Source organism: Armigeres subalbatus, chromosome 1, assembly GCF_024139115.2.
Source record: "Armigeres subalbatus isolate Guangzhou_Male chromosome 1, GZ_Asu_2, whole genome shotgun sequence".
Lineage (NCBI taxonomy): Eukaryota > Metazoa > Arthropoda > Insecta > Diptera > Culicidae > Armigeres > Armigeres subalbatus.
Window position 1 is genome coordinate 152,370,607 of NC_085139.1, and position 11,222 is coordinate 152,381,828.

The 11,222-nt window shown below is 36.5% G+C and overlaps 1 protein-coding gene across 14 annotated transcripts in view; it reads left to right on the forward strand.

The window, feature by feature from the left end:
* LOC134205292 (inhibitory POU protein) overlaps nt 1-10,675 on the forward strand; it is a 112,417-nt gene extending 101,742 nt beyond the window's left edge. For 2 of the 14 annotated variants that reach the window (XM_062680418.1, XM_062680419.1), the window contains exons 5-8: nt 3,679-3,877; nt 3,954-4,087; nt 7,458-7,693; nt 9,244-10,675. In XM_062680418.1, the coding sequence (XP_062536402.1) occupies nt 3,679-3,877; nt 3,954-4,087; nt 7,458-7,693; nt 9,244-9,445 (771 nt within the window). In that variant the 3' untranslated portion in view covers nt 9,446-10,675. Of the gene's footprint in view, nt 1-3,678; nt 3,878-3,953; nt 4,089-7,457; nt 7,694-7,783; nt 7,840-7,923; nt 8,699-9,243 lie in introns of those variants that run through there. The other 12 variants (XM_062680432.1, XM_062680430.1, XM_062680431.1 and 9 more) reach the window with 12 other exon arrangements.
* The last annotated feature ends 547 nt before the right edge of the window (nt 10,676-11,222 follow it).

The following is an 11,222-nucleotide window of genomic DNA, read 5'->3' on the forward strand; positions in this document are numbered from 1 at the left end:
CTCTTATATACCGCACAGGCCACTTCGGCCTTAGTCTGATTAAATAAATAAATAATATTCACTTGTCATAAAACGAGTTTTACCCAGTTTGTCCCAGTTTAACTCCGCCAGTGATTTCTAAATCATTCAAACTTTGAAATTTCGTAATTAATTAGTTCGTCAGAGTGCATTTGTGAAGAGTTTCAATCCTAAAAACGAATATATATTAGACCTCTTCATGTTTTCAAAAAGTATCAAAAATTCATCCGGTCAGCCCAGAACCACACTTCTTATGCTAAAATAAGCCTCCTGTCAAATTTTCAGCTAATTCGGATAAAATTTTGAGGTGGCTCAAGTCGATTTAGTGTTTTTTGGCTATTTTCAATTTTGAAAAAAATCTATCGAGAGATATAAATGCCGAAAACTATCGCAACAACCTCTATACGGAAGCTTTAGGTGTGCTCTACAAGTCTTGTGAACAATGCGATTCGTTTCGTTCATGTTTTGACCATGTTAAAGTGATTTTCAAGCTTTTAAGTGCATAAAAACACTGTTTCCCCTAAAAGTCGTTGTTCTATGAAATTCTTGAATTCATGACAAATCATTGCTAATTTATTATATTATTATTCCTCTTTTTTCCCTGGACATTTGAGTAATATAATTGCCAATGTGCGATTTACCGTTAAATTCTTAAAAATCAGAAGCTGAACATTTGTCATAAATATGCACGTTAGGATTTCTTCAAACAAAAGTGGAATAATAATATAATAAATTAGCAATGATTTGTCATGAATTCAAGAATTTCATAGAACAACGACATTCAGGGGAAACAGTGTTTTTATGCACTTAAAAGCTTGAAAATCACTTTAACATGGTCAAAACATGAACGAAACGAATCGCATTGTTCACATGACTTGTAGAGCACACCTAAAGCTTCCGTATAGAGGTTGTTGCGATAGTTTTCGGCATTTATATCTCTTGTTTGATTTTTTTCAAAATTGAAAATAGCCCAAAAACACTAAATCGACTTAAGCCACCTCGAAATGTTATCCGAATTAGCTGAAAATTTGACAGGAGGCTTATTTTAGCATAAGAATTGTGATTCTGGGCTGACTGGTTGAATTTTTGATACTTTTTGAAAACGTGAAGAGGTCTAATATATATTTTAGTTCATTTAAATCCTTCTGGATTTTTACTATTTTTAAACGCTTGACCTTCTTCTTCTTCTCGACTCGTGATGTCCCTGATGGTGGATCTCTCATAACTTTATTCTTTTCTGTCTGATTTAAACATCCGCATAATTACAAGTTCATGTCAAATAGTTTATGCAATTTAAAGGAATATTTTAGTTTTTATTCTGAATAATTGACTTAATGTAAACAGTTATTCATTATTTTCGTAAACCTTTCATGAAAATTTAAATTCATTAATTTGCACTAGCGTAAACTTGTTTTACAATATAAAGCTTTCGTTTTAGAGCTGGTTTCAGACCTGAGCTCCACAAAAGCAATACTATTCTGTTTTGCAAACCATTTTCCTCAGTCAAGTAAAAAAACTACTAATTTTACCCAACAAACCGATTTTTTTTTTCAACTGGGAAGTTGAAGTTTGCTGTGTCAGAATCTGGCCAACATTCATTACCCGTAATTAAAAGGGCACGCTCCAGAAACAATAATCACGAATTTATTAGGCAATCAATTTATCACATCACATCAACGAAAATTTATTAATTACTCTTCTTTGCTGCCCTCAAGCAGGAAAACAGATCGTTCATTCCATCTAGTCATACTGTGAGTATTATAAATAGCGTAATTGGTGGTAACCACCGTCTTGTGCAAACCTGGTACAAGCGCACTAGCACCCAGCTCGGCGCGGTTCTACCCGGGAGCGTAATTCATGATGGCATGCTTACATACAGTCACTAGGCGCAAAAACTCTTGCCAAACATTCTATCTTGACAAAGGCTGCTTTAGAAACCGGCAAATCCAAACGTAATTTCATTAGGTAAACACTAAAATCATGGCCTTTAGCGATTTTTTGAGAACATTTCTTCTATTGTTTAAAATCTGCGCTAGCCGGCGAGTATTTCTATAAGGGGTTCATATTTATTTACCATCAACTGCCTGTGTGTACAAACGTTGAAGCAGTCCAGGTCGGGGTGGACGAAATGATTTAGCTATCAAATCCATCACCGTGGAGAGAGAAAACCAGCCTCACATTAATCTTATTCATGTCCGCGTGCTGCAGTAGGACTACAACCGCAGGAGCTGTAAACCTTACTGCAATAGGGATGTTTTAGCAGGAATGAGCAGCTTATTTGGCAAATGAGGTAATTATGGCTGTTATGATAGTGGGAGCGTGTAACGACTCTCGTCAGTGGTTTAGAAAAATATTACACTGGAGAACATGGGTCACGAATATTAATGTTGTAAGCAATTTCTACTTGTTCATTGCGAGCAATTAATTTTACAATTAGTCAAATATGCAGTCGCTCATATTTTTACAGAGCCGTGCATAACTTTAATTTCATTTTCGATGTTCGCCTGTCTTGAATGACTAAAATGTGATATGTTAACTGCGTAAGAGATTTTTCTACGGAGTTTAAACCTTTCCGTTCGCCAATCTATATCTATATGTATCTTGTATCTTCTACATATATACATAAAAATGAATTTCTGTCTGTCTGAACCTTGTAGACTCGGAAATTACTGAGCCGATTGGTGTGAAAATTTGTATGCAGAGGTTTTTGGGGCCGGGGAAGGTTGTTAAGATGGTTTGAGACCCCTCCCCGCTTTGGAAAGGGGGGCTCCCATACAAATGAAACATCAATTTCTTCATAACTCGAGAACTAACCAGAGAATGCATCAATTTTAGGCGAAACGAAATTCGTCGGGTCTGCTAGTTACTTACATAAAAATAAATTTCTGTCTGTCTGAACCTTATAGACTGAACCTACTGAACCGATCGACGTGAAAATTTGTATGCAGAGGTTTTTGGGGCCGGGGAAGGTTCTTAAGATGGTTCGAGAGCCCTCCCCACTTTGGAAAGGGGGGCTCCCATACAAATGAAACACAAATTTCTTCATAACTCGAGAATTAATCAAGCAAATGGAACCAAATCTGGCATGTGGAGGTTTTAGAGGGGAATATATGTTTCTGTGTAAACTACCACAGAAACATATAATCCCTTCTTCTTCTGGAAAGGGGGCTCTCATACAAATGAAACAGAAATTTCTGCATAACTCGAGAGCTAATCATAGATTAAATTAATTGCTTCCCACTTTGGTTTCATCAAAAGTTCTTATCACGAAAGATACATATTAGTGCTGTCCAATGAGCAGCTCGAAGTAGCTCGAAGTTGTCCCCGTCCTGCTCGCTCTTCTTTGTCAACAAATGGACTTGAGAGGGATGGGAACAACTTCGAGTTACTTCGAGCTGTTCATTGGACAGCATTATTCATGCAATTATAGACCTCGAAACATTTCAATTAACTGAGACCAGCCATCAAGAACCTGGAATTGGAAGGTCAATTTTGCTTGATAATTGCGTACATAGACGTATAGCCTTTTTAGACTACGAGTTTTATCATTTGATAAAATAATGAATCTTGATATAAAACATCATGTAATTTATTTCCAGTAAAAATTTATTCTATATGCCAAAACTACCAGCTTCAGCAGTCTGCCCAACGTTTCACCAGAACAAACCGTTTTCTTTCCAGATGCACCACACCATGGACAGCATTGATATGCTGGATCCATCAGGCTCAATGACAACCTTGACACCAATGTCCGACGCACCCATAACTTCCACACATCACCAACTACACGGGTCGTATCATAGTATGAACCACATGATGGGACATCACCATAGCGGTCCACTCGGAGGTCATACGCCGGGTTTGTATAAAATTATTCTTTTATGTTGTAATGCACCTGATACTAAATACGGCGAAATATTGTAATTTCCTTACAGATGGATTCCTAGGAGCGCATCATCCCGCCATGGCAGTAGCTGTAGCGACGGCTGGCTTACATCCTGATACGGACACTGATCCACGTGAACTCGAAGCATTTGCGGAGCGATTTAAACAAAGAAGGATAAAATTAGGTAAAAGGAAAAGCTAAGATATATTGTAAATTAGTTTATATTTATTTTCATGTTATCCTGCACTTATTCTTAATTTATCCAGTTTTGTTTATTTGTCATACACATCGGCATGCGGGGAATGGAAATCAAAAATCACAAATACAAGCTTATGTTATATCCATCGTTGTTATTGGTCTTGTAAAGTTTTGTAAAGCAAATCTTAGAACGATTCCGGAGGAATTCCGAAGCAAATCAACGACGGATTCTGAAGCAAATCCTCCGTGGATTATATACCCTTCATACCCCAACAGATTTTAAAGGATATCCCTCAATAATACCGAAAGGAATCCAGTGTGAAATCTTCTGGATTCCGGTTAGAATTCTTCGATGATTCTAAGGAACTCTTTAGAGATTCCAATGAGAATTATTCTCAGATAGCACTGCTTTTCCAATTCTGAGGGTCTAGGATTAAGCCACCCCCCCCCCACTACTTTCCTTATTTACAACTATGGTAAAAATAACGAACACAGGTTGCTTCTTTTTGGACCACTACAAGACGAAAGAAACTAGCTGGATTCTGTTGATCCTATTTTAACCCTCACCTTCCCACCGCACATATAAAACCTGAACCATTTGCACATGCCTTTCGAGACACGTAGACGTTACAGTTTAGCTAGAAGAATATTATGATTCACAGTGCCGAAAACCGCTTTTTTATCCGTATAAACAGCATCAACATGCGCTTCATCGTCCATTGTGGCAATACAAGAAGATGTAAACGTAAAAAGAATACTTTTGATCTAACGTTTCCGAAACCATGTTGGCACGGACTGATGTAATTTCTACATGCGCAATTCACAGGGTTAGGGACAAAAGGTCGAAAGGAGAAAAGGTTGAAAGGAGAAAAGGTCGAAAGGGACAAAAGGTCGAACGGGACAAAAGGTCGAAAGGACAAAACGTCGAACGGGACAAAAAATCGAAAGGGACATAAGTTTGAAATTGACAAGAAACTGAAACGAAGAGAATCAATCTCGCACCAGAGTAGCCCTACACAGTTAGCAAAAACTCTGCTCTTTTGTTTTTACAATTTTCAACAATTAAATAAAATTCATTCAATAAGTACCAGTAATAGATGGATGTTTTGAGTTTTTTAAATGTCACTTTGATCAGATACACTGGCGCGTACCTTACTCCGGTGTATGCTCAATGCGTGCGCCTGCATGGCTGCAGCGTGGACTTTTTTTGACAGATCAAAGTGACATTCAGAAAACCTAGATATTCATGTATTATTGGCACTCATTGGATGAATTTTATTTAATTGTTAAAAATAGTGAAAAATATAAGAGCATTTTTTCCAACTGTATAGACAACTCTGTCTCGCGAAATACAAACTTTATTCATTTCTTATTAATAATCTTTTTTATCTCTTCCAGAACTATCTATATATTCATAATATTGTCTTATAGTATTTACTCCTTCTTTAAAAATAGCTCATTCTTCAACTTTGATTGATTAGATGAGTGCGTTATTTCTGCTTGAAGTTAAATGCATTTCATAAATTCTTTTGGAATGCACCCAACTTGTTATCAACTTGTTCTTGATAGACCTTTTGTCCCTTTTGTTCTTTTCGACTTTTTGTCCTTTTGGACCTTTTGTTCCGTTCGACCTTCTATGCCTTTCGACGTTTTGTCTTTTCGACGTTTTGTCTTTTCGACCTTTTGTCCTTTCGACCTTCTGTCCTTTCAACCTTTTGTCTTTCGACCTTTGTCATAGATTCCAATTCACATGTTCTCGCGTGCGTGATTTTTGAAAACGTCGTATGTCCAAAAGAGAGGCTCTCTTTGTTTACTTTCTCTTTCGATTATTACGAAGCCATACTAACATTCACGTCGGATTTTTAAACAGAGATCATAAGAAAATAGCTTTCTCTACCGTGCTGAGGTGGAAATATTGCAATAAATGCAAAACTATCTTAGATATTATTGAAAGAGAGAGTAATGAAAGAGAGTCTCTCATTTGGACATACGACGTTTTCAAAAATCACGCGAGTGTTGTACATAAATTGCTTGGATAGGAGCAGCCAGCGCTCCTATACACACTTCTGAAACACGCTCGACTCTCTCAATCGCTACTCTCTTTACGTTACTGTGGTCTTCGCTGATTGTTCCGGTTCGTATTATCTCGTTGAATATTCGTTGCATAGTAGTTTTTAAAGCTGGCTTGTAGGACACCAGACCCCCTGAATTTCGGTACGATCATTCCCATCGAATTTCCAAAGAGTCGTATTGTATACTTTTACTTAGAGTCCTTAGCTGGCACTCGAACGTTGATCAGCCGCCCCTGACATGGGGAACTGACGCTGCTATGAGCCGCACCTATTTGGAGAACAGACCCTCGATTAGATGTGCATCTCCGAATTCAAGAAATATTTTAGAAAAAAATTCTCAGGTGGCACACTATTTAAACTCTTTCCTTATCTTCTTTCGTCAAACATCACTTCTTCTTCTTCTTCTTCTTATTGGCATTACATCACTGGGACATTGTCGCATTTTTGCATTCGTATATTATGAGGCTAACATGATGATACTTTTATGTCCATGGAAGTCGAGACAGTTTCCAAATCGAAAAGGGGCTCGTAATCACTATGTACTATATTTCTCTCTTCATTCTTTAATCTCTTCTAATATTTCTTCTTGATATTTTTTTCACATTCCTTTATTGTTTTGTCTTCTTTATTATCCCTTTCTCTTGGCATGTTTGTCGATCCTTTCCCGGTTTTGTTTATCGATTCTTTTTTCGTTCATAATATTTTCTTTATTCTTCTTTCTTCTGATTTTTTATTTTATTCTACTTTTATTTCCACCATTCTAATTTCTTCTTCCTCGCCTATTATTTCTTCTTTTTCCATCTTCCTTATCTGATCATCACTTTTTCATCTTCGTCCATCTTCTACATTTTTTCTTTTTTTTCTACTTCTAATTTCTCACTTTTTACTTATTTTCGATTGTTATGGATTGGTATGGGTTCATGTTATGAATTCAAAGAGCAGTACCCCTTATTATTAAATGTTTATAAGTGAATTAATTTGGACAGGATTGTAATTTTCCTGTTTACGCTGATTATAAGGGACTGTTTATAAATTATGTTACGCTGTAGGAGAAGAGCGGAGATCAGCTCAAACGTTGTCGTTTATACTAAAATATTGAATAGTCCATACAAAACGCGTTAGGATGGAAAGGGAGGTCAATAAAAAATGTACCCATAATTTACAATCAGTAATTTTACATTCGTCTTTATTTTTGAAAAGTAGATCTTTTGTCAGTAAAAAATCAGCTGTCCAAGCTGGAAGCATAGACACAAATATCTTTTTGTATTTGTTTTCCTTTTTTTGAAGGTGTAACACAAGCCGACGTGGGGAAAGCACTGGCGAACCTAAAGCTGCCTGGCGTTGGAGCACTGTCGCAAAGCACGATATGCCGCTTCGAAAGTCTAACCCTGTCACACAATAATATGATCGCGCTCAAACCAATACTGCAAGCGTGGCTGGAGGAAGCAGAAGCACAAGCAAAAAACAAGCGAAGGGATCCAGATGCCCCCAGTGTCCTGCCGGCCGGAGAGAAGAAAAGGTAGCTGATGTTTTAACACGATATTTTACATTTTTGCCTAATTTGAATTATACAATGTATGTTTTTTTAATGTTCATTATTTTTTTGTAGATCGAAGTATGAAGAATGCACATTTTATCATTTCTGCTGGTTAATGTACATATAATGTGAGTTAATTTCACCCTTTCTTGTACACTAAGGTGCACCGGAAGGCAAATTGTTCATTTCAATGCCGTTTTTTTTTTAAATAGGATGCCCAAAAAATGATTGGTCTATATTATATCAAAGAAAGGAATTGCTTTACGAAATGAGCTGATGCAAGTTTGTACGTGTGCATCAAAGAGGCTTTAGCTAGAATGGGCAGTGCTGAAAAATGTCATTGCCGTCCATTTGCATAATTTTCCTTTTCTTTAGAAGCTAGATATCATTACATAGGTATCACAAACTTGTAGCACCTAAATCAGATGAACTACATGGACTTTCTAGGATTAATATTTAAATAAAGATGTTTGTATTCCGTGTCAAAATGTTATCAAATTAATGTTATCATTATATCAAAATGTATCAATTGGATTTGGCTTCTGAAAAAGCCTTAGACACATTGGTCAAATGACATGCTGATGACATTTTACAACACTGATCATGGGGAAAACATTTTTAAAAAAATATATTTTCTTCTCCTTTATTCCATTCTATTTGATGTCCTGATGCTCTGAGCACAATTTCATCCTAATCGGTCTACGTTTGGGCGGTGGTAAACTCTTCGGAAGTTTAAGCGGGAACAAATATGAAACTTACACTAGTATTCAGTAGTTTGACAATTGATGGAGTAATTGAAATTAGGAACCACAAAATTACGCCAGCTCATACAAAATTTAATGCAAAATATTTTTTTTAAGCAGCAAAAAGGTTAGAGTTTATCCTTTGAAGTTATTATCATTTTACATTATTACAAGTTATGGCCAAAACCGTTTGGTGGATAAATCACGGTTTTTCACATAAAAATAGCACGCTTCAAGATCATTATTTTTTTACAAGAATCGTTGGAGATTAAACATTCTCGTTTAAGAAACTGGGAAAGATTCGGCTCCGACTTAGGAAATCCGAAAGAAATTCAATTTTGCATTAAGATTTATTTTTTACATTTTCATCAATACATATATTGCCGCTAATCGCCATATATGGCGTCCATATACAGATGTGCTCGTCTTGCAGTTAGTGGCAGTATATTATACTAAGTAAATTTTGATGTCGGAATGATGATACAAATAACCTTGCGAATAACTAACAAATCAATTCACTCTTCTAAGTCTCATATTGGACTGAAATTTGCTTTCTTTGATTCTATCATGAATTATGTATTATATTTAAGCAATTTCTTATAATTTATTTAATTTATTTATCATTACTTTTTATTTATTTTCTATTTAAATTTTTTTTATCATTTTAGACGTCTATTGGTTCAATCGAATTTGTTTCAATCTTGCTTTGACCATTGTTTCATTTTGTATTTGTCACATGCAGGGTTATAATAGCAAACCATATTTTAATAATAAGTAATCTATATCGAGCCTTTTTTCAAGAAAAAGGACTTCCATTGCTGCACCGGAGAAGCGTTCCCTCGAGGCCTACTTTGCCGTCCAACCGCGTCCATCGGGCGAGAAAATTGCTGCAATAGCGGAAAAGCTCGACCTCAAGAAGAACGTCGTGCGTGTATGGTTCTGCAACCAGCGACAAAAGCAAAAGCGTATGAAGTTCGCAGCCCAGCACTGACCACCGCACCAGAGTTCTCAGTTTAGTGGCTTAGTGAATAGTGTAGCATCTTTAGGAAGCAATGGAGGTGTGACGGGGTTCGGTTATTAATTGATGCAAAACATTTCACTCATATGATGATAGCAAGGGAACCAATAAATTAAAATTAGGCGCCTAATAACAATATTTGTACATTGAATCTATGAATACAAATTGAAGGTTTAGAATTAAGTAGATGCTAGTGATACTATTAAAGCAAATGAAATACGAAATTGTGATTTCGGACTTGAAAGCTTGAGTACTAACAAAAAGTGAGAGAACTGTGTACAGTTTGATAATTCTATACTTCGAACTCTTAACCAGCGGTCCGGCAAAAAGAACTGATCAATTCAAATATGTGCAATTTATCATTAAGTTTACCGGGAAGAAACATCAAATAAATAGGATTTTGATGCCAAAATCTTTCTATTTCTATGTAGGGGAGAAATAAGTTAATTTCTTGTAAATATCAAATACATTATGCAATGCAGGAACAAATAAGCATCGGTAAAACATCGAAGTGATATAGGTGCTTTAGGCGATTATATAGTCTTCTCGGACTGCCAATTGAAAGCTCTCGTCAAACTATTGTCACAAACGAACAAGCGTGATTTTTGTTCAATTATAATCAACCGAGGTGATCGTTACAGAGTTACTAGCAATTTAAATTGATCAAGGCGGAGCTTACAACGATCATGTTTGTTTGGATGTGCTTCTAGTATTGAGATTTGAAAATCTTATCGAGGTAATTTCGAGCGTACTTTTCACTACACAATTGTTTGGTCAATGAAATAGCTACAGATATTCTTATATTAGGATGGGAACGGTAGACATTTTTTATGTCATTTGAAGCAGTCAAATAAAAACAAAACTCTGGCAGAAGCGGGAGCAGGTGTAATGCAGGTACAGAAAAACTGTTGGAAAAATTTAAGACATTTTTTTGGCGAACTGGCTTGTTCGGTGCAAGGAATTTGACCGGATCAATGAATGTTCATTAAATAACACTTTTATTTATTTAATCATATTAGCTTAGCTTTTAACTTAACTTAGCTTCAGCTTTGACTCATTATTTATTTAATCATCTTTAGTAATAACTGTACAAGCTGGTTAAAACTTAAATATATGACACAGTGGCGTAGCCACGGGGGTGGTTTTGGACATAACCCCCCCCCCCCCAGAGACAAAATTTTCAGAAGAAATTTTTTTTTTCGAAAAAAAAATGTTCAGAAATACACACCCCCCCCCCCCCCCCTAATTTTCTGGCTACGCCACTGATATGACAGATAGAGAGTTTAATTTATCGCTGGAAAATGCAAGAAACAAGCAAGAAAAAGAGAACAGAAATAACTCTTTGTCCTCATCTGTCCTCTTCCTTATCTGCAACAAATATGAAGAGGTAATTAGGTTCCCCCAAACACACGCGATGCGGCAGTCGCGATGGGATTCTATCGCTTGGCGACAGCGATTCTGTCGCTGTTGATATGGAAGCGTAAATAGAACATTACCTGCAGCGACCCAACGATAGAATCGCGGCGGCTAGTTGTCGCCATCGCGGCGATGAAATCGCTTAGGTCTGCGGGAGCCTATTATTGTAAACTTTTCAGACAGCGATAACTTCTTTATTCCAGTCGTAAAACAAAAATCCTTTCAACAGATGGTTATGTTTGTTTAAACATTAACATTAACATTGATAACTGATACCGTGCACGCACCCAACTTTGCGCAGCTCCTAACTTTGCGCATTTTGCGGTTATTTTTG